At 45.7% G+C, this 24,002-nt stretch overlaps 1 protein-coding gene across 1 annotated transcript in view; it reads right to left on the bottom strand.

Moving 5' to 3' along the window:
* The window catches only part of KMT2B (lysine methyltransferase 2B), a gene marked incomplete in the record, with an annotated part of 4,527,268 nt that overhangs the window by 965,423 nt on the left and 3,537,843 nt on the right, over positions 1 to 24,002 (bottom strand). Inside the window, 1 exon segment of the mRNA XM_044079325.1 lies at positions 20,824 to 21,042. Coding sequence (XP_043935260.1) covers positions 20,824 to 21,042 — 219 coding nt within the window.

Raw genomic sequence — 24,002 nt, 5'->3', positions numbered from 1 at the left:
GAAGGGTAGGTCCACCCCTTAGTAGGCCAATTTCTACTAAACTTTGGAGGTTGCACCTGCAAAAAATCTTTAACAGTTTGCATGGACTTAGCCTTGTCTTCCATTTTCTTCAAAACCAACTCCACAGGGGGACCAAACAAAACTTCCGACTGTAACGGGGCATCCAGAATTCTAGATTTAACATGCTTGGACGAAGTCTGATCCTTAAGCCAGGCGTGCCTACGAAGAACTGAACCAGTGGCAGCCACCCTAGAAGAGGCCTGTACAGCATCAAAACCACACTGCAAAGAATGCTTACCCACCTGTTCAGAGACATGTACTAAATCCTGCAATTCTTTACACTCTATGCCCTCTGCCAAAGCATCCACTTTAGCTTTTAGCTGAGAAAGGAGGAAATTCTGATATTTCAACATATGAAACTGGCAATTTAAAGCCCTCATTGCTAAAGTAGAAGAGGTATAAACCTTCTTACCCCATCTATCCAAAGCTCTAGCTTCCTTATCTAGAGGAACCGGATTCTTTACAACAGAAGCTCTAACACCCTTAGGCCCCTGACTAATAGTTTCTGGGTCCGCCCTAGGACTTTTATACAGATATTTATGAGCTTCAGGCACCCTGTAATACCTGTCCGGTTTAACTGGCGAGGAGGCAAAGAATCTGGATTAAGGGAAGCCTCCGAGAAAACATCTTGAACAACATCCAAAACAGGAGGTATAGCCAAGGGTCTATGCTGTGGTAAAAATAAGAATTCCCTAAGCCTCTTCCGTGAATCACAGAAATCCTGTCCTTCCCACTTAAAATGCTCCCTCATGGAATGCAGAGTTTCTGAAAATGAAAAATCCTCTGGAGGAGAAGCAGAAGGAGTGGAATCCTCTGCATCAGAATCCGAATAAGGGGGAAAATCTTGAATATCTGCCGCAGAAGAGTCTGAGTCATCTGAGGCCTGATCCAAACTTTCCAACTCTGGTTCCACCCTGGGCCTCTTATCAGGAGGGGGCATAGAACCTCTAATTAAAGTAATCAAATCTTCTGCCATTTTAAGCATGTGCTTTTTAGGCACAGACCCTGAAGTACCTGGAGGGACACCAGAGGAAGGCAAAACAGACCTGCCCTTAGAAAAAGCCTTAGAAATAGTAGCAGAAGGCCTAACCACCTTAGGCATAGAAGGGAGAACAGAACTTGAGAGGCCCCTTCAGCTTGACCTGACTCCTGTGAGGCCACATCCTGCAAAATCAAAGTTTCCCCCTGAGACTCAACAGAACCTTCAGCCGGATCCACCTGCTCCATTGTAGCTTCTGCAGGACCGGCGTCCAAAACGGACAAATCAACCTGTCTAGGTTTCAAGGATTTGTCTTTGCGCTTCTTCGTGGAAGCGGGCGTCGGAGGATCCGACGGCATATTATAATTACACCGCTTACCAAAGACTAATCTAGCACAATCTAACCTTCTTTTTATAGTGCGCTTATTAAACCTAGCACAAAACCGACACCCGACTACGTCGTGGTCCGGTCCCAAACAAGGAATGCAAAGAGAGTGATAATCTCTATGCGGTATCTGTTTCCCACAAGACATACAATTATTCACTTTTTCTGACATCCGGAATTAACTGAGGCAAGAAAAACAAAAATATTCTAACGGGTACTTAGCCCAACTTGGTTTCGGTCTGAAACTCAGAATACGAAAATTTCAGAACGCCGAACGGCACTTGCAACGCTGCTTCTGCATCGGACCATGCGGCAAAAAAGACTGAGGATATGACGTCGGTCATGCGCTTTTATACCCTGACGCTCTGATGTCAGATCTAAGCGCCCATGACCGACGTCAGCCTAATACTTTGGTATTCGGGCCGACCGAGGACAGCGGACTACCCATATGTAAGGACTGCAGCAATATGAGATGAAGAACATCCATGCCTGATGAGGCCAAAAGGGGGCAATGAGGATGAGAAGGGTCTTCAAGTGGTGGGCTTTCTGCAAGACCTAGAGAATTAGGGGAGTAGGGGGTAAGCACAGAGGAGTCCCAATGACTCATCGTGAACCACAGTGTCCCTGGGTGACACCACTGTCGGGGGATCACAGCAAAGTAGTTGCTGTATTTGTGGTTGATTGGGGAGTCAAAAAGATCACAGCACGGTTGACCCCAATGGTCAAACATCTGATGTGCCACTGATGGATTCAGGGACCATTTGTGAGGACTCGAAAAAGACCGGCTGAGTTTGTCGGCCAACACATTGGAAAGGCCGGAAATGTGACTTGCAAGAAGAATGCACCTGGAAGGCATTGCCCATTCCCACACTCTCATGGCCTCTCTGCACAAGGGATAAGACTCTGTTCCTCCTTGCTTGCTGATGTACCAAAAAACCGTGATGTTGTCCAAATTAATTGCTACAGTTCAGAGAGGGAGACACTCCTGAAAGGCTTGCAACTTTAATAGAACTGCTCCATCTCCAGGACGTTTATGTGCAATTGGTCTCTGTAGGGGTCCACGTGCCTTGAACCATCCTTCCTTGAAAATTCCCCCACCAGAACAAGGAGGTGTCTGTGGTCACTGTGGCCTTGGGTGGGGCAAGACAGAAGGGTCTGCAGAGAGTTGGATCCGGAGACTGAAGCCACCAAGCTAGGTAATTTCTGCACACGAGTCATCCTGTCATGGACATGGGATGAACCTGAGTGGACCACTGAACAGCCAGGGCCCACTGCAAGACCAGCATGTGATACCTGGCAAGTGGCACTAACTGGATGGCAGCCACCATCGAGCCTAATGATTGAAGAATTAGGTGGGCTGCTGGAGGCTCCAGAAATAGCAAGCAAGAGACCTGATTAAGAATAAGTTGAACTCTGCGTAGGGGTAGTGCTGCAGTCTCAGACATCATGGTCAGCTGAACTCCGAAAAACTCTAGGTTCTGGCACAAAGACTGGATTTGGGCAGACTGACAGTGATGCCAATATCCTGAAAGAGGTTGAGGGCATAACTCATGGCCATGGATACCTCATGCCTTTTGGGGGCCATGAAGAGCCAACTGTCCAGCTACGTAAAGAGCTAGAAGTCTTGCAGCCTGAGATGAGCTGCCACCACTGTCATACATTTGGTAAACACCTGGGGGGGGGGGCTGTGGTGAGTCCAAAGGGCAGGGTTCTGAACTACTAGTGACCCTGAACTAGTAGCAATTGGTCCCTAACTGAAAGCGCAGGTGTCTGTCCTAGAGATCCACTGAGCAAATCCAATCACCATGCGCAAGAGAGGCAGAATGAACTTAACAGTGATCATCCGGAATTTGGACTTCAGGACTGACAGATTCAGTTTGCTGAGGTTGCAGGTCTCCGGTCTTATTTGGCACCAAAAAGAAATGAGTAAGTTCTGGACCCTTGTTCTGCTGGGACCTCTTGGATGGCTCTTTTTAGAAGAAGGTCTTGAACCTTGAAATGGGCCAACTCCCTTTGGTGGGGTGAAACGTCCAGGAGAGATTTTGAAACGGGGGGGGGGGGACTGAAAAAAGGGAATGAAGTAACCCGTGGAAATAACCTTTAACACCTTCTGATCTGAGGAGATATTTGTCCAGGCTAGTGGGTAAAGGGAGAATCGTCCCCTGACTGCCTCTGGGGCAGGACAGTAGGGCAGTGCTTCAGGAGAGCTTAAAGGGCTTCTCCGAGAAGGGCTCCCGGAAGCCCTGATTCTGCAGACCCCCTCTGCCTCTGGGGCAGTGTCTACCATTGAATCCCATGCCCTGGCTTGTGGAAGAGGATTCTTGGACAGCATCCTGAAAGGAGGACTGGGTCCTGTGGAAAGTACAGCTGTGTACACTTAACATAAATGTAGATGTTAGAATATATTCACTGTTGCAGTCATCACTTCTGGGTTATCCCTGCTGTGGTAGCCCTTGGCCTGCACGAATACCAGAGTCAATGTTTTTCTGCGTCTGCTGCTGTCGCCTGTAGTCCGTTGTCAGTGCTATAAAGCAAGGCAGCCAACACCATTACATCAGCTTTTCTTGCTCTAACCCATCAGAAGCAGAAAGAAATATGGTAAAGTGGTCCTGGTGGCTAAAAGCCACCATGGAAAGCTTATGTCCCCCTAGGGAAAGAGGATATAAGGGGGGAAGGAGGGAGGGAAACCAGGACTGCAACAGAGAATACACTCCAACATCTACATTTATGGTAAGTGTACAAAACTGTAATATATTCTTCATGTTTCACTGTTGCAATCATCACCTGTGGGAGAATTCCCAAAGCTGAGGAGAGGGTTGGAAGGATTATTTAAAGCCCTAGGCATGGGTTAGCAAGCCATGCAGAACTGCAGAGGCAAACCCTGCCCTAGACTTAGAGAAAAGAGGGAGGTGGTGATGCTTTGTAAAGGCATGGACAGAGGTCCAGGTGGCAGCTTGCAAGATGTCCCTGGTGGGAACTCCTCTGAGGAATGCTGTGGAAGTAGAGGCTGCCCTAGTGGAATGGGTACGAAAAGACTTAGGGGGTGACTTCCCATGTAGTCTGTAGCAGAAATGGATACAGTGTGATATTCATTTGGAAATGGTTTGCTTGGAAATGGGCTTCCCCTTTGCCCCTGGGGCAAAGCTGACAAGAAGCAGGTCTGTTTTTTCTGAAGGGTTTAGTATGGTCCAGGTAGTATCTGAGTTGTCTGTGCACGCCTAGTGAGTGCAGAATTATTTCCCCCTTGTTTTGAGGGTTAGGAAAGAAGGTGGGTAATTGTATGGCCTGGTTGAGGATCACATCAGCTACCGCCTTGGGCATAAAGGAGGATTAGCCCTCAGGGAGACCTTTTCTGCATGGAAAATGATGAAGGACTCAACAGCCATGAGTACCTGAAGTTCTGAAACCCTTCTGGCTGAGGTGATAGTAGGAAAGCAGTCTTCTAGGAGAGGTATCTCAATTCTACTGAAGCGGCAGGTTCGAATGGAGGTAAGATTAATTTTTTTAACATATAATTCAGGTCCCAGGCTGGTGTGGGTATCCTTCTGGGAGGTCTGATATTAGTAGTCTCTGAGGAATTGTTTAATCAAAGGATGTGAGAAGAGGGACTGGTATGAATCGAAATGAGCTGAAATGGCTGAGGCATGGATTTTAATAGAAGAGGAGGAGAGGGCACTTGGCTAGGTAGTCCAAGATAAAAGGGATGGAAGGTTGTGAGGTAGTGCCCCCTCTGGACTGGCTCCAGAGCAGAATCTTTTCCATTTCCCTGCGTAAGATTTTCTGGTGCTGGGGCTTCTGGACTCTGTGATGATGTCTAGGACCGGTTTGCTTAACAGGGACTCCTTGTTTGCTTTTAAAGTATTAGCCATGCAGAAAGATTGAGTGTGTGCAAGTCTGGGTGCAGTATCTTCCCCGTCACCTGGGTCAAGAGCTCTGAGATCAAGGGAAGCTGCCTGGGAGGCTGTAATGTCAGGCTGTGCAGTAAGGGGCATCAATGTTGTTTGGGCCAGTCTGGAGCAATGAGGATGGCCTTTGGTCTCTCCTCCCTTATCTTGATCAGTACCTTGGGAATAAGAGTAGGGAATGTGTACACAAAGAGAGAGTTCCAGGGGAAGGTCAAGGCATCCACCTTCCATGCTAGGTGGTGATACTACCTGGTATATAATTTTTCCAGCTGGTGGTTGAATTGCAAAGCAAAGAGATCCACCTCCAGAGTCTCCCACTCCTGAATGACTTGCAAAAAGATTTCCCTGTGGAGCTGCCATTCGTGGGAGGTCCAGTAAGTTTCTGCTTAGGTGGTCTGCTAGGGTGCTGTTGACCCCTGATAGGTATTGGGCAATTAGTTCTAAACCCATGGAGGTGGCAGTCAGCCAGAGGTTCATGGCTAGCCTGCACAGATGGTAAGATTGGGTCCCTCCATGTTTGTCGATATACCACACTACTGTGATGTTGTCTGTTTTGATAAGCAGAACCCCTGGCCTGAGATGAGGTTTGAAGGATGTCAGAGCCTTTTGTACGGCCATCATTTCCTTCTGATTGATGTGTAAGGGAAGGTGCTGGGCATTCCCCAAAGACCTTGGGTGCACCTACCTGCTAGGTGAGCCCCCCAAGCAATGTCTGAGGCGTTGTTGGAGATGGTCTGGCCAGTCTGGCGGAGAATGAAGGGAAGACCCTTGTTCCTGGCACAGGCCCCTGCCCACCAGAGAAGCTCGGCCCTTATACAGGGGACCAGAGGGAGAGAGGTCTCTAGAGGCTGAGAGTGCTTACAACAAAGTTTCTTCAGATACCACTGAAGTTTTCTCATGTGAAGCCTGGCCAGAGGAATTAGAAGGATGCAAGATGCCATGTACCCCAAGGCTTGCATGAATTTCCTTGCAGTGAGGTGACTTCTGGAAGCCAGCTGGGTAAAGAGAGGCAGGAAGCTCTGCTTTTCTGGGGACAGGAAGGCCATTTGGGATCCTGTGTCCAGCAGTGCTACCAAGAAAATTATCTTCCTGGAGGGTGTTTGCTTTGATTTCTTCTCATTGATGGTGAACCCTAGGGAAGTTAGGAGGGTTTTGACAAAGAGAAGGTCCTGAAGCAGCTTTTCTTTGCACTCTACCTGAATGAGGCAGTCATCCAGATAAGGGTAATTCTGTATATTTCTCTGTCTGCAAAATGCTACGGCCAGGGATAAGCATTTGGTGAATACTCTGGGTGCAGTAGATAAGCCAAAGGGTAGTGTAGAGAACTGAAAGTGTTGTGAGCTGCTCTGAAGAACAGGAATTTTCTGCAGGATTCCCTTATGGGGATGTGGAAGTAGGCATCTTTTACGTCTAGGGTCACTAGTCAGGCATTTTTTGTCAGCATAGGCAGCAGCTGCTGCAAAGTTAGCATTTTGTTGGGGACCACCACGGAGGTGTTCAGAATAGATAGATCCAGGATAGGGTGCCAAGTGTCCTCTTTTCTGGGAACAAGGAATAGTCTGGAATGAAAGCCTTTGCCTGTTTGATCTGAGGGAACAGGTTCTACTGCCCACGGATATGAGAGTTTGTACCTTCTTCAATGCCTCTGCCCACTGACTTGGAGGTAAGTCCAGGTACCCTCTTGGAATTTGTACTTCGCTGAAAGAGAATTTGTATCCCTGAAAAATGATCTTTAAGACCCACTCATCCTTTGTTAGAGAAAGCCAATTTGCTGAACCTAGGAGGTTCAACCTGAAAGAAATCTTTTACTGTTTGCATACATTTTTGCTTAGTCTTCCATCTTTTTAAGCACCTTTTCTGCTATTACTCCAAACAAGCGGTCCTTATACAGGGATGCCTCAATTAGTTTAGACTTGACATGATCAGGAAGAGGTTTGTTCCTTCAACCATGCATGTCTCCTAATGACAGATCCTGAGACTGCTGCCCTGCGTGAGGCTTCTAGGGCATCATATCCACAGTGTAATGAGTGTTTGGCCACTTGACAAGTAGAGTGCCGTAAATCTGCTCTTTCGAACTGATACAGTTAGGAAAGGTTGAAATCTTTTGTTTTAAGAGTTCTAAAGTGTGTTGTTGATATTTTTAACATACGGAACTGAAAGCTGACTGCTCTGATACCTAAGGTTGCAGAGGTGTATACTTTTTTACCCCATCTGTCCAGAGCTCTGGAATCCTTGTCAGAAGGAACAGGATTCTTGGCAGAACTAGTTTTAGCTCCCTTAGGTCCTTGTGTAATGACCTCTGGGTCTGCAGCAGGATTTCTGTACAGGTATTTTTGAGAATCTGGTACTCTGCAATACCTGTCAGGTTTACTGGGAGCAGGTGGGAGGGTGTCAGGGGCTAAGCTGGATTTATGGAAAACATCATCCACCACTTCTAAAATAGGGGGTATGGGCAGGGGGCTTTGCTGAGGCAGGTCCAGAAACTCTCTAAGTCTTATCTTAGACTGGGGAAAGTCCTGAGATTCCCATTGGAAATGTTACCTGAGGGTGTGAAGGGTTTTCCCAAAGAAAAGGTCCTCTGGAGGGGAGGCAGAAGGGACAGATTCCTCTGCATCTGAATCCTCATAAGCAGTCACAGGTTGCTGTTCCTCTTCAAAATCTGAATGATCAGATTCCTCAGAATCCTGTTCTGTCATAATTTCTGGGGAAGCATGCCTTTCCTTTAAGAAGTTGTGGCCTGACTACCCTGGATAAGGGAGAAGAGATCCTCCTCCATTTTAAGCATTTGTGCTTGGGGTGGTGGAGCAGGAACACGATGGTGGCTAGAAGCAGATTTTCTAGGAGTGTCCTGGCTTCTAGGCCTGAGAGAAATGTTAGTCGGATGAGAAGACGTAGGTTTTTGTCTAGATTCGGTCTTTCGAAAGGCCTCCTCAGAAGCCAGTGCCTGCATCACGGCTCAGGCCCCAACCGAGGCAGAGACAGCCAAAGGCTCAGAAGACCAAGATGATTTCTGCAGCATACCAGACTCCGAAAGGGTCTTGGTAGAGGCCTCCGTAGATATCGAATCAGGGGTTGCGAAAGTGCCCAAGTTCCAGAGAACTGACGTGCTTAGCAGTAGAGTCGTCGGAAGGCTTAGCCTTGTGTGATCTGTTTTTACCTTTTTTCTCTGCATTTTTTCTGAATGTCCATGGATTGTTGGCTGATGGATGCCATTTCAGAATGCAAAGATGGAACACAAAAATAACTGTCTACAATAAGAGCTCTGTGGCGCATTAAAGAGGGCACAGAACCGGCAACGGGGGATGTCTTGGTCTGGGCCTAAACTAGTGATGCAGGAAGAATGGAAGTCTCTTTGTGGGATCTGCTTCCCACAGGCGAGACTATTGTTAAGTTTTTTGGACATCAGTTAGTGCAAGAAAAAGGGATCCCCAACGGGGTACTTAGCTTTAGACGTTTTTAGCTGAAATTCAAACTCTGGTAGTGACCGACTGGCACACTTGTGAAATGCTTCTGATATGGGCACCCCGGCAAGAAAGACTGAATCAATGGCGTTGGCTGCCTTACTTTATAGCACTGATGACCTGACGTCAGACTACAGGCGACAGCAGCCGACGCAGAAAAACATTTGACTCTGGTATTCGTGCCAGCCGAGGGCTACCACAACAGGGATAACCCACATGTGATGACTGCAAGAGTGACACACAAAGGACATCCAAAGTTTCTTACTACCTCTCTGAGTCTTAAAAAAAGATTGTTGGGGAGTAGAAAACAGAGTCTTACCCTCCTGCTCACTGCAGGTCAAGGTTTCCTTGACGGAAGGTCCGAACAAGGTCAAACCGTCAAAAGGAGCATTGGTAAAAGACGCCTTGAATGGTTCTGTAAACCCACAAAGGCAAAGCCAGGCATGAAGTCTAATGGCAATTCCTGTGCCAGCTGTTCGAGAGATGGCCTCTGCCACTCTGGAGATCAACCTTACTGAATCATTAGCCAGAGAAGTCAGTGGACAACCTAGGAGAGACCAGCTTAAGATACTCTGGAGGCAGCAACTCTGTACAGAAAGTGGCGACTTCTAATACCAAACCCCTGTGATGCTGGGTAAAATGTGCCAGTCAGTTGCAGTCAGTCCGAATGTAGTTGAGGCAAACACATGCTTTGCAAAAAGGTCAATCGCCCTAGACTCTCTATTTGGTGGATGTACTGAGAAAATCTGCTCCACTAGCTCCTTTTTAGTAGCAGCAGCCACTGCAATGGCATCAACGGGGACGCCCTTACTCCAAAAAGCCATATCTTTGGAGAGGGGGCTGAGGAATTTGTCCTCCTTTTTGGGTACCGGTTCCACTATCTGGCTCCATCCAAGCCCTGCTGGCGAGGAGATACACAAGGTTGTCAGTATGTGGGGACACTCAGGTAAAAGGCGGGCCTGTCCCGAAGGCCTTTGGGAACACGGATTCCTCCGAAGATGGAACGGCAGAAGACCAACTGCTTCTTTGCTTGAGAATTTCGAGGATGTCCCCAAAGGACACTTCAAGTGGAAACCTGGGAACCTGTCTCCCTCCTCAAAATCCATGTCCTCGGTGAGGGTCTCTCTAGGGGAGTCTAGGTGCCTCCTTTTGCAAGTTCTCTTCTGATGGGGTTCCTCCACAGTGGGCTCTGGGGAAGACTCGGAAGAGACCGGGACCCCAAGCGGGGCAGTGCCCATCTGAAGGTGCTTGTAGGAGGGCTGACCCTGAAAAAATGATGAGGCCTCGCTGCCACAAAGCCAAGAGGGGTCTAGGCAAGACCTAGAGATTAAGAGGTGACTGCCAAGCTGGAGAAGGTCCTCTCTACCATTGGAAGGCTGACAGGCTGGACGAGACTCCCCTCTCCAGTGGTCAAAGCCGGCAGGAAGGGATGAGGGACCCTGATGCAGCACTACAGCCCCCAGACGATATGGGCCCCAAGTTGTCCAGCGCCGAAGCCCCCAAGGTAAGGGAACAGTCCAAAAATTCCAGACCCCACCCCTGCTCTTAGGGAACAGCACTGACTTCACAGGGCCGAGGCACAGCATGTTCCATGGGCAGCAGAACAGAGTCCACCAGGGACCCTGACAATGTCGAGAAAGGAGAGATACTGGACATAGTCGGCCTCTCACAAGCAATGCTATGGATCCTGGTGTTCCAAACCCAGTTGGGTCAGAAGAGGAAAGTGAAGTCCTGTGGATGAAGAAGGTTCCCTAGGCAACTTTGTGCGGATGGCAACAAGCCCAACTCGATTTGGGCCTTGAGGAAGCTCCTCATCATCCTATTCATATTTGTGTGTAGCAAACTTCTGGAAGACCAGGGAGACACAGAAGAATGCACTGACTTTGCTGGAGAACAGGCCAAAGCTCTACAATCCCAGGTGGGGGACTGGTTCTGATGTATCGGATCTGAACTCTTGGACCATGAGGGGGAACTTTCAATGATTATTGGATCTGACAGAACAATCAGATCCGAAGCTTTAACCAGCGTACCCAGACAGATCTGATAAATGGGTCAGATCAGGAGAAGGTCTGTGCTGAGTCGGATCAGAAGGGCTCCAAGGCACTGAGGCCTCAGATCCGAGAGACTGATCCGAGGTTCTTGGAGCAAAACAGCCTGGATTGTAAGCCAAATAGGCTAGACTCGGATCCGGAGCTCTGCAATCTGAGAGCCTTGGCTTTTTAGAAAGAGATCCATTGGAAGGAGGGGGAGTCCTCCTCTTAGGATATGGAGGAGCTTTAGAAGGATAGCCCAAACCCAGCTGACCTCCCTTAGCTACCCCTTTAAGAAATAACTTGTTCCTACACTCCACGAGAGTCCTGGGGTTGAATGTGGCACTAATGTCACATTCAACCTCCAGGTGAGGCTCTCCTAAACAAGCACACTCCTCGTGAAAGTCAGAAAAGAGACATCTTCCAACTGCATGAGGCACATCTCTTAAAGCCAGAAGGCTTGTCAGACATGCTTCAGCAACACACACACACACACCAACAGAGAAGGCACCCCCCCCCCACTAGTGAAACAAACAAGGGAGCAGAAAAATAAGAAACACTTTAAAACTACTTTTTTTTTAAACTACTAGCTATGGTGGGGGGCACAAGGAAAAAGGCAGGAACCCAACAGGCAGAACTAGCTAAAATTAGAGGGAAGGGAAGAAACAGAGAACTAACTGCACTATAAGTCTAGAACATGTCAAAAGAAACTAAGGAAATCAAAAGAGTGAACAACCCCCCCAAAAAGTAAGCACTTGAGCTACCAGAAACAAGTCCTGAGCGTTTCCACAGCAAACAAGATAGAATAGTTGTGTAAAATCTTACCATAACCATAGATGCCCTTCTCTTCTATATGCTACAGTATCCATAACATGAGAGTCCGCCTCTGGTTGACTCGTACTTCCGGCCGGTTTACCAAAGTTAAAATGCTACTGCGAAGATACGTATGACAGCCTGCATCACACAATGTACGTTAGCCATAAATGGAAGTCATATACAAAGCAGACATCAGCATGCACCTACCTCAATGCTGCCAAACACCAGCCTGAAGGGAGTGAGTATCCAGAAGTCAGGCAAGTATCAGGGGGAAGGGTGGGGGCTATATTCAGCATACAGAAGAGAAAGAAATCTATGGTTATGGTAAGATTTTACACAACTATTCTATGCCCTTCTGTTCATATACTGCAGTATCCATAACATGAGGGAGAATACCAAAGCTCATGCATAACAGGGATTGGAAGGAAGAGAAGAGACATTTTCCACAAATACATTCAGAATAGCCCTGGCAAATCCTGCTCTGGACCTGGAGACCATATCTAATTTGTAATGTTTGGTGAAAGTGTGAACAGTTGACCAAGTAGCTGCCTCCAAAATGGAAGCAGTAGCAAGACCTTTAAAGAAAGCCCCAGAAGATGACACCACTCTAGTAGAATGTGCCTTAACTGAAGAAGCAAGATGCTTTCCATTTGTAGTGTAACAAGAAGAAATGGCTTCTGAAATCCAGGAGTAAATAGTTTGCTTGGAAACATGATGTCCCAGGGCTCTTGAGTGATCAGATTTGCAGATGGACTTGGTCTTAGCCAAGTAACATCTGAGCCGTCTGGGCACAACCAAAGAGTGAAGGATCCTTTCATTAAAAGATTGTGGAGATGGGAAGAAGGTAGGGAGATTGATGGCCTGATTCAGTGAAAGCTCATTCACTACTTTGGGCTTGAAGGATGGGTTGGTACATAGGGATAACCTGACCCAATGGAAAGCTGTGAAAGGAGATGATGCCATGAAAGCTTGCAGTTCAGAAACCCTTCTGGCTGAGTTAATAGCCACCAGGAGAACAGTTTTCCACATGGAATGTTGCAGACAAGAGGATTTAGCTGGCTCAAAGGGAGTTAAGGTAAGCTTTTCCAACACAAAGTTAAGATCCATGGGGGACAAACTGGTTTCTTTGGTGGTCTGATGTGTATAACCTTTCATGAGCAACTTGACTTCCAACCTGGACGCCAAAGGAGGAGTCAAAGGCAAACATGCTGAGATGCAGATAAATGTGCCTTGAAGGAAGAATATGACAAGCCACTTTCCACTAGTTCACACAGGTAAGACAGGCCCACTGGCAGCTCCGCAGACAGTGGTTGCAAGTTTTTTTTTTTTTTTTTTTTTTTTTAGACACCAGACAGAAAACCTCTTTCACTGGGAGAGATAGGATTTTCTGGTAGTGGGTTTTCTGGCCTCCTGCAGAATCTGTAGCACGTCCTCAGTGAAAAGGTGTCTAAAGGGAATCAAAGCCCTATCACCCACAGAGTGAGGTTTATGGTGGACATTTGAGGATGCATTAGAGTTCCCTTGTCCTATGTGAGTAGGTCCATCCTGAGTGGTAACTTGTGGGGATTGTCCTTGGCTAGGTGATGAAAATGAGGGAACCAATCCTGTCTTGGCCAAAAGGGGATCACCACCAAGATTTTAGTTTGTTCTTTCTGAAGTTTCAACAGAACCTTCTTAATAATAGGGAAGTGGGGAATGCATAACACAAACATCCCCTTTAAGGGAAAGGAAAGAGTCCACCTTCCATCTCCCAGGGGAGTGAATCCTGGTACAATATTTAGTAAGATGTCTATTACTGGGAGAGGCAAACAGATCTACTTGTGGAGTACCCAACTGATGGACCAGGTCCAGGAACACATCACTGTTTAACATCCATTCATGGGATTGAGTCATGGACTTGCTTAGTGAATCTGCTATCACATTCTGATTTGATGGGATGTAAACAACTTGTAAAGAAACGTGAGTCTGTTGAGCAATCACCCAAGCATAAAGAGCCGATCTGCAAAGGATGTAGGACTTTGCTCCTCCCTGCTTGTTGATATACCAGAGGACTGTGGTATTGTCTGTGAAATGCCACTCCCTGCTTGTTGATGTACCAGAGGACTGTGGTATTGTCTGTGAACCATCTCAGCTATCCTGGCAGGCTGCTGGGCTTGAACATTTTTTGAGCAAAGATCAAATTCCTCATTTCTTTGATGTTTATATGCTCCCTTGACTGAGGTGGGGTCCAGACATCTCTCACCCTCCAACTCCCTAAGGCTACACCCCAGCCCATGTCTAATGCATCTGTGCACAGATTCTGATTGGGGGGAAGGGGAAAGAGGATGGAGAAGGCCTGGATTTTTTGTAACCTGTGAAATCCATCACTTCAGTTCTTTTGTTAAGCAGAGCAAGATGGGAACCACAAACTCTAGACGGTGAAGGTGTTGTTTCCAGACCATCCTCAGAAACCACTGAAATTTCATGTGTAGCCTTGCAAAGGGTACCATGGGGATAGTGGAAGCCATGAATCCCAGGAGTCATAGGAACTCTCTGGCAGTCAGAGACTGTAGTGGGATTAGTTCCTGAAAGTACGTGGTGAGAGACCGGACTTTTTCTGGAGGCAAGCAGGCCATCATTTGGACTGTGAGAATTCTGCAGCCCAGGAAGACATGGTCCTGGGAAAGGGTCAGAGCAGATTTTTGAAGGTTTATGGTAAACCCCGGATCGCTCAGAAGGGACATGTAGTCCAAGTGCTCCTGCACCAACTTTGGTGATGAAGCATGGATGAGGTCGTGCAGAGAATCCACAGAGAACCATAGGAATTTCCTGAAATATGGATGGATAGGAATGCGAATGTAAGCATCTTTTATGTCCAGTGCTACAATGTAAGCCTGAGGGAAAGGACAGAAGAAGAGTCAGCATGCAAAAGGTAGGGACCATGAGAAAGGTGTTTAGAAAAGACAAATCTAAGATAGACCTCCAGGGGCCTTCCTTCCTGGGTACTAGAAACACTCTGGAGTAGAACTCCTATCCCCTGAGATTAGGAGACACCTCTTGAATGGCACCCTGGGCTACTAAGTAATGCAGGATGGGGGGGAAGCCATTTGGTCCTGAGGGGGTTGTAGGATACTTCTAAAGGTTGGTATGGATTTACAAACCATGAAACAGCCTTGTTCGATAATGGTAAGGACCTAAGAGTCATGGGTTATTTGTTTCCAATCTGGGAGGGACCTAGACAGGTGAAGAGAAAGAGGTGTAGAGGGGCTTTGGGCCTGGTAGTCACAGACTACCAGGTTTTGCCTGAAAGGGCTGCTTTTGAGAATGCGTGGAAAGGGAGCATCTAGTGGGTGCTTGTTTCCTAGTATCCTTTTTTTTCCCTTGGGAGTGTGATACTTGGAGGCCTTTCTTACAAAGGTAGCCCTAGCTGGATATTTCCTTTGGAAGATGGGAACAGGAGAAACAAAAAAGTGCCTAAGGTCTTGTAGCTCCTTCTCTTGTTCCTGAAGGGCTTTAAAAAACTCTGCTGCAGAGCCAAATAGGTCCTTGTTGTCTAAAGGTGCATCCATGAGCTTAGCTTTAATATCATCTGGCAAAGGCTGCAATCTAAGCCATGAATATCTCCTTAAGACAGACCCCAATGCTGCTGCTCTGGCTGAGGCCTCCGCAGCATCATAACTACATTTTATGGAGTGCCTAGTAACCTGGATGCAGGATTTGAGAATGCCAAGATATTTTGGCCTTGTTAGGAGTATCTGGGAGTTCTGAAATGAGTTTCATAGCATCTGCCATAAGAGCCATGGAATATTTAGCCATATGTGTTTGGTAATTCATGACTCTGAAAGCCAAAGTGGCAGAAATATAAAACTTTTTTGCCCAACCTGTCCACAATTTTACTCTCCTTAGCAGAGGGAAGCAAAGAGGTGGAGGGTTAACAGCTTGAAAGTTTTATCTGCAGCTACAGAAATGGTAGAGGGGTCAGCTTACGAAGCCTTAAAAAGGAACTTGGCATCCTCAGGCACTCTGGGGAATCTATCAGGGCATTTAGGGATTGGAGGTTGGGAGTTTGGGGACTTGGAAGCAACAGAGAAGGCATCCAAAAAAGCAAGCAGGACACGGGGAATGGCAGAGGGATTAGGGCAGGTGTCTGCAACCTGTGGCTCTGCAGCCACATGAGTCTCTTCCACCCCTCTGCAGTGGCACCCTGTAGCTTTGAAAAATAATGGCCACTCTACCGCACAACACACACACAGAGTGATTGAGCGATAGACTAAATATTGCTCTTAAAAACTTGCTAGAACATGGTTTCTGCTAACATGCGTCTTACACACACACACACACACACACACCTCAACTGTGCAGATTTTTGCAGAATGTCCTGACTTTTGCCTCATGGTCCGTTTCTCATAAAAGTATGTTTTTTCTGGCAAATCATTGAGTGGTGAAGTCAGAACAAATAGACATTTGAGTTTCAAACTTCATACTCTTCAGAAAAATAATGCTAATGTAAAATGTGTTACTCTATCAACTTTTTAAGTTTGTAAGAGCAGTATTTAAAAAGTGTCCCTAGTTTTGGGCTGTTGTGTCCCATTATTTATGGCTTTGCCCAGTACTTGTTCTAAGAGGTTGAGAGATGTCACACGTTTCGCATTTGCAAGAGGTCATAATATCTCTTCTGGGTGTCAGAGACCCGACAGCAGTCCCAGCTGAAGAAATCCTTAACTTGCACAATGGTCTCCCCAAATGTAATGTCCTCCCCAGGAGAATCTGTGCATACCCCAGAGGAGAAGCAATCTGTGAGGAGTAAGTTAAAGACTCCTCTCCAGGGGAGTCTTCCTCCTCAGAGGAAACGTCTTTCACATGCCTTTTCCCTAGGGGAGTAGGGCCTGTACAGGACCTGGAGGTTGGCGTAAGGCCATAAAGGCATTAAAAAGGCCCTGAGTAAAGGCCAGTCAGTCAGCAGACTGGTTGGAGGCCATTGGCTGCTGGATAGAAGAAATATGTTTGTTTTTTGTTCTTTTCTTCTTAGGGGGCTCTGACATACGAGTAGGAGGGCTTGATGTCAGATGGCATTCTACGACATCCAAAAGAACATCTTCTTGAACAACTGTGAGTAACCCCATGTAGGCCTTTGGAAATAAGCCATGCACTCCCCCCCCCGGCAACCAGTTCAGACACTTGCTAGACCCTCTGGGACTACTAACAGACTCCTTGACAGCTTCCCCCACGGTACCTGTCAAAGGAGATTATGTAGTTTCCAATGTGGCCTACGGGCCTTCACTGGCATTGGGAGGAATGCCCGGAATAAAGGGAACAGCCATAGGGTCAGGCCAAGGCTTCCTGGCCTTCTTGGATTGCGGCTCTTCCGAAGTTCCCAATGTCAGATCCATATCCCGAGCAAGGTGATTAAGTCTTTGGTTTTCTAAGTACAGCATAAGGGACGAGAGATGGCTCCTAAGGGTATTAGGGACGAAGGCCTTACAAATATCACAAGATGTATGACTGTGTTCCGGGCCTAAACAGAAAAAAACGAGCCCATGGACGTCTTTATGTGGAATCTACCTTCCACACTGACACTAGCCCTTCCTAGCTGGCATTAACTCACAAGAAACACAGTAGCAATTTAGATAACAAACAAACCCTATGGGGTACTTATCTGATGCACTAGAGAAGCACAAAGATGACTTTCCAAAGCAAGTGATGACGGGAGCTGGCATTCAAACAGGCGGCAGTAAACGTTCTAAGGTATGTGGGTGCTGACATCCGCTTTATACCAGACATCCATTTATTGCCAACGTACGCTGTGCGATGCGGGCCATCCCGTGTACCTTTGCAGTAGCATTTTATAACTTTGGTATAACGGCCGGACGTATGAGTCAACCAGAGGCGGACTCCCTCATGTTATGGATACTGCAGCATATGAATAGGATGACATCTGGGAGTTACAGGTCAGCAGAGGATTATGGGAAGAGGAGGAGCTTGAGCTCTGGATCTGTCCATCAATTGCTGGCTCGGATCCGAGGTCAGATCCAAGACCCATCCATGATGAATAATGACTGACAGCATCAGATCCCACAAGAGGTGAGCCACTAGATGGCAGAAAAACCTAGAAGGGCTTGGGGTTCAAACTACTCTTTCTTCAGCTCTGCTCAAGTGGTAATGCTTTGGGGAATGAGAGGTGCCCTTGAGTTTTGTTATATGGACAGCTGTTATATCCTGAAAAGGATATTACACATATAGGTAAGGCTATTACAACAGTAATCAAATAAGAACGGTCACATCTGAAAGGATTTCCAGCTTACATAGACATCATCTTTCCAACCAAGAGGGTTGGCCAAAACGTGGGACAGGTAGCTTGCAGGACAACCGCTGAGATTATGCGGCCACAGAAAACCGCTTCAATGAACTACAATTGATGAGAAAAGGTGGACATCTAGCAGTAAACTCCCATAGCACATGAATCTTAAGCAAAGTGAACCTAATACTGGAGTGCCAGGTAAGCAAGATGGAAGAATCGGAAATCCAAATAATGACCAAAATCAGTTCCTGGAAGGTTCTGAGAAATGGGAATCTAAATTTTCATCTACTTCATAACCAGGAAGTACCGAAGGACTGCTGCCATGATTTCCTCTGGCAGCAGGGGTAAGGAGATGGAAAGTGGAGCCACTGTCACAGATAATCACTACAGAGATCAGGGCTGTAAAAAAAAGCAACTCCCAAAGTGGAGAGGTGCTTAAAGAAAAACAGACAGCCAAGCAGCTCCAGTCCCAAGGGACAGATGAGGAAGGTTATTTAAAAAACATTCTGCTCTCAAGCAGGTGGAAAAGCTTCTATTATTTGTGGGACAAGACAGAGGGCAGGCCTGTCTTCCCTCAGATCCGCCACTGAAAACTTACTAAGGAGGAAAAGAAACTGGCAAACATATGAGGTGGATTTGATAATTTGACATCTTCTCTCAGTTCATCAAGGATGCCCCTAATGGCATAAATCAGAAATGCAGAGCCGTGGAGTAAGAAATGCTCAAGATACAAAAGCTTCTATGGTAGCCTTACTGTTCAACGTGATCATAAAGATCCCAACTCTGCACTATAAGCGATCTACAGGCCTAGTCTTCTGACTGATGCGGCAGGAACCCAAGCAGCAGGGGGAAGGATACTCTGACATGAAGATGACGAACCCTTTGCATGAAAACACAGTACAGTAAAAAGTGCAGCCTTTGTCAAAAAATGCGCACTCCTGACAAGTAGGCCACCAGGGAGGAAGGTTCGCAACCATGCCTTGTACTGCAGGGCAAATGGATATGCCAAGGCATCTACCATGAACAGATAGCATCTAAGGTGCGTGTTTCATGGACACAGTAGAGGAGGAAGAGACACAGCCTTACAAATATTCTAGAATCAATATCACAACACACACACCAGGGATATCAGGCAGATGGAGACCTGCATGCAGTCATTTGAGACCTAAAGGCAGCCACAGCAAGGGTAAAGGCTTACACCAGACCTGGCACTGCCATCACACCCAAATCTACAAGGATGAAGTCTCAGTCACAACTCTAGTTTCCATCAAGAATCAAATAAGCTCCTGATCTCTTGCATAAGGGCTGTGGGACCTTGGAGAAGGCAAAGGATGAAATTACTCCAACTGGGCTGGATCAGCCAGTCGGGTTAAGGAAAAAGCTCTATGAGAAATATTCTTGATTCAAAACATCACTAATCAATAACGAAACTCTAGGGGATAACACCCATGATAAGACTGGGTCAGAAGATGCTTGAGCTGATCAACAAGTAAAAAGCATTGCTAACTCCCTAGGATGTATGTCATCCATACCTCAAACCCTCCATGGAAATGGGAGGTATGAAACAGATCCAACCCCTTCACTATCTTGGGGTCAAATTTGCAGTCAGAGAAAGGCCAGAGAAACTACAAATAGGTTCAAAGGTAAGCTTTAGGCTAGCTAACCTTGTCGGCCATTTTAAGCCTAGCCAATTTGTGTGCTCGTAATAACCCATCCCATTTGGTTATAGAAGGACCTTACCCATCCCATGATCGATAATATATATTACTCCAAATGAGATTAACTGGAATCACAGCACAGATAATCTGAGTGGACTCAAGCAAAGTATAATGGATTTAAGAGTTGCCTCTGTCCATTAGTAGGTACAGGGGCACTCCTGGGGTAAAGGTATATTTTCTGTCTCATCCACAGATCTAAGCTGCAGTTGAATATGGACTTTGTGTATGGGGAGTTTGTTCCACAACAGCAGTATCATCTGTGACATAAACCTGTCCCTCCAAACTGCTCTGTTGACGTTGCAAAAATGGTTTACATCCCTAGATTGAGTACTTCTGATGCCATTTGACTTGCTGATGTGCAGTAAATCCATTAGTAATGGGTTGGAGGGAGCCTTGCATGCCAAACATAGGTCATCTTTTAGCAGTCTGTAGGATACTGCGTTTAGTGATATGGTTTTGAGTGAGTCCATGTAGGGCATGTTGTTTAGGTCTTGCATCCTCTTAGTAAGGTGTATCTGTGGTTGTTCCAGTTGTTGCATTTGTCTGGACAGATGCATGCCAATGGGCATGCATGCATAACATGGATGTAATTCTAAGGGAACTAGACTCCAGCTAATCCTCTCAAAATTCTGATCACTATGACGTGCATTTAAGTGCAAACATCTTTTCTAAGGCAACTTCAGTTTTGGATAGGGGTGGGAAAAGCCAAATTCTGACAGCTGGAGGGGATAAATCCCACCACAGAACATATTAAGGAGGATCCCCAAGGAGAGATAAATTTGTATCTTAACACAGACGCTGAATGATCTGTATATTATATCACAGATAACAATACAAACTCATTCCAAATTTTTGGATAAGTAATTTCATGGAAATAGCTACTACAGTTTCTTATAGGACTACTTATTTCATGTACTTTTTTTTTTGGGGGGGGGGGTGGATTTTCAATGAAAGCAAGCCCAACACAGTTAACTTTGCTACTACAACTCTGAATTAACTGTTCACTGAACAATACAACGAGGAAAGCCAGTGGAAACATCTAAAAAAGCCAACTGTATTCAGTGACAGCTGTTCACCATTAGGTGTTGTGGTCTGTTGCAATAGTATAGACATTACCAAAATCCTCTAAGTATTGATGTGTAGCTAAATCAACAATGTGTGTACTGAAGTCAAAATGCAGTCAAAGTATTACCTGGAGAAGGAAGAGGTTTACTGCTCCCTCCAAGAGGGCGTCGAGATGGAGAGTAGTTTGGAACTTTGATGCGAGCCCCTAAAAGTGACCTGGGGTTTGAAAATGATGAATCAGGTCTGGGAGGAGGTAGTGGTCCTGGATTCTGCGAAAGAGAATGACGTTCTGGGGATGATGGAATTTTTCCTGTGTGCTTAGCTTGTTTACTTACAATGTCTCCCTCTGCAATACAGAAAAAAATAAACTCACACTCAACATGGCTGTTTGTTTTCTATATTTAACAGATGATCACTTTGGCTGAATTTACAAGCGTTTCTTTAAAAAATCTTTTTAACATTTTAATACATTTCTGGCATACCAGCACATAGGGTTAAAGCTACAAATTGCTAAAAACATTCTTGCATCCCTGCATTTGACTTCCTCACTCTCATATGCCTACTGTGCTACTCTGAGCAAATCAGTTAACCAGACAGTGCATATCTAGACAACCCATAAAGATAGGCCACTTGTATCTGATGAGTTAAACCAATTAATGGGTTACAGAGTAAGATCATGATCAGCAGATAACAGATATCTGACAGTCCTCCTTAGATGGCTAAGGTCATAAACTGCAATGACCTTCATTTTGTAATCCTGGGTTTGATTAATTCAGTCTTCAAAGCAAATCACTTTCACAATATTTCTCCAAGGTTGCCCCTGAAAACAGCTACATGTACCTACTGGATTTACTTGAATAATAAATGAAAAGAAATAAAAATGCAATAAACAATACCAACAAATTAAAAAGTAATCCTTACCACACTTGTATGACAGGACCCACACTGATGGCTTCTAGTTGAGTGTTTCTGCTTGAATTTAAGTTCAGTATATTTTCAGCAAAATCCCATATGTGAGGATGTCCTCACATTTAAATGATATTCACCATGACCAAAAGTATTACCTGAGCCCATCAACCCACCTCTTCGGCACAGTCAAGCACAGTTCAGCAAATCCTCAGTTTTCAAACGTTATTATTAAACTACAGCCAAAAAATGCATACTTCCTCCGTTTACAGGGAACTCTAATAACAGCAGCTGGCAGATGACTAACACATCAACAGTGAGATAGTGGGTCGTATTCATGACTCATCAATGCCAAAGAACACTCTAAAAATAAATGTGATGTACTGGATAGTGAAGATCCTCTAGTGTGTCCTAATGTGTACTGAAGGAACTAGATGACCACATAAAGCCACAGCACAGGTGGCTATGTACAACCCACCAGATGTGTCAAACATGCTCTGCATTTCCAAGTTGCAGACCAGACGACAATGCCTGCATGAAGGTATGTACTAAGTATCAAGTGGTCACTGTATAAATGTCTACAGTACAGACCTTCCTAAAGCAATCATTAGAAGCAGCCACTCATCTAGTGGAGTGAGCTTTAAGAGTACCATTTTCCAAAAGATGGTTGGCCATCTGAAGGGAAAATATGAGTTAGCTGACTGCCACCATGCAAGTTGCTCCTTATCAACCACAAGACCCCCCCCCCCACACTGAAGCAAAGGAGATGGGAAAACTGGTTAATCTTTCTACAGTCATTAACTCTCCACTGACAACATATGACCTGCTGCTCTATGCTCAGGATGTGAAGGACACCACCAGCCCCAAACACACACACACACATGCATGCGAGCAAGCATGCACACATTTACCACAGCAGCGAAAACTGGGAAGTGAAGGACTGTACAGGGGCACTTCCAGCACCACCTTCATGAGTAAACAGAGTTTCATCCAGTGGGAGACAACTTATCCTTGTGAAACACCAGTAATGGTTCTCTACATGTAAGGTTCCAAACTTCAAGTCCCAGTGGCAGATGACAGTTCCTTAGTTGAGGAATGAGAGGAGAAGCAGCATTATTTAATAATGTATGGCCAATCTGCTGGGCCACAACCTTGCCTTGGCTGTGAAGAGCAGAAACAGAAAATACATATGCCATGTCCCTTAAATAACTGAGACCCACATCATATATATATTTGAACACATCACCACCACCTGAAGACTAAATAACCACAGCAATACCACAAAGAACACTGCCCAAACTAGGAAATGTTTTCACCTGGAGGCATACACCACTCAAACAGAGGGGCATCCTGGCAGTTCTAATCATTACATGTTCACAGGCAAGTACTAAGCAGTCAATCTGCATATCTGTACAAGCCTAGCCAAAACCCCATAATTCTAAATTTCCTTCCAGCGTCAGGGAGGACAAGACAAGATAAGCCAGTTTAGAATTTGAGGCTGCCCAGCCAATTACCTAAACTTACCTTGAATGTGGCAAGGATGCTACTTTGATATGTGGTGGAAGACTGTTCCAGAGGTGAGGGATACATTAGGGTATGAATATATCATGCCAACATGGTCTTACCTATCTGGTGATAAAGGTTTTGATCCTTTAACTGGGTATTTGAGGTACTTTTTTTTTCTGTGAAGGCAAGGGAAGTCAAAGAGGGTTGGATCACTCATGATGTAAAAGGCAAGGCACAGATCTCCACAAAGGAGTCTATAATAGACTGAGAAGAAGGAAAGGGATGCCCAGTCTGTCCAGATTTTTTGAAGCCATTGACCTTTTTAGTTATGAATCTCTGAGATCTCTAAGGTGAGTGATATGTTTAGACAAATGCATGCCAAAAGGTGCATTATATTCAATAATGGGTCTGACGAGACACAAGTAAAGTGGAATCGAGACTTCTTTGGATCTAGTGGAGATGCCTTTGGAAAATAAAGAAGTTAAGACAAAAACCTTACCAAACTACAACTGTGATATGATAATCAAACAATAAGGAATTATCAACAACAGAGCCTAGATTCCTTTTGATAGTGTCTGACTGGAGGTGGGGGGTCACCTATATGGTATGTGGAAAGGTTTTATTTCCCAACATAAACTATGCTACATTTTTTTTTAATTTAAGACCACTGTCCTTGAACCAAGGAGACTAAATACCACCACCTAATTTACAGCCATCTGCAAGCTTAAATAACCATAGGCAAGGAGTGTTGGCTTGAAGGTTTATGAAATAGATGCCCAGCACTGAGCCCAGTGGTACACCATTGGTAACTTTATTTTTTTACTTTTAGAAGTGGCACATGTAACACTAACCGCATATGTTGTGTGGTGAGGTTGCCTGACAGAACCTAAGAAT

Source organism: Protopterus annectens, chromosome 8.part0 (assembly GCF_019279795.1).
Source record: "Protopterus annectens isolate FY-2018-M chromosome 8.part0, PAN1.0, whole genome shotgun sequence".
Classification (NCBI taxonomy): Eukaryota; Metazoa; Chordata; order Ceratodontiformes; family Protopteridae; genus Protopterus; species Protopterus annectens.
Note: the sequence above shows the minus strand (reverse complement) of the source record. Positions and strands in the feature narration are given on the sequence as shown.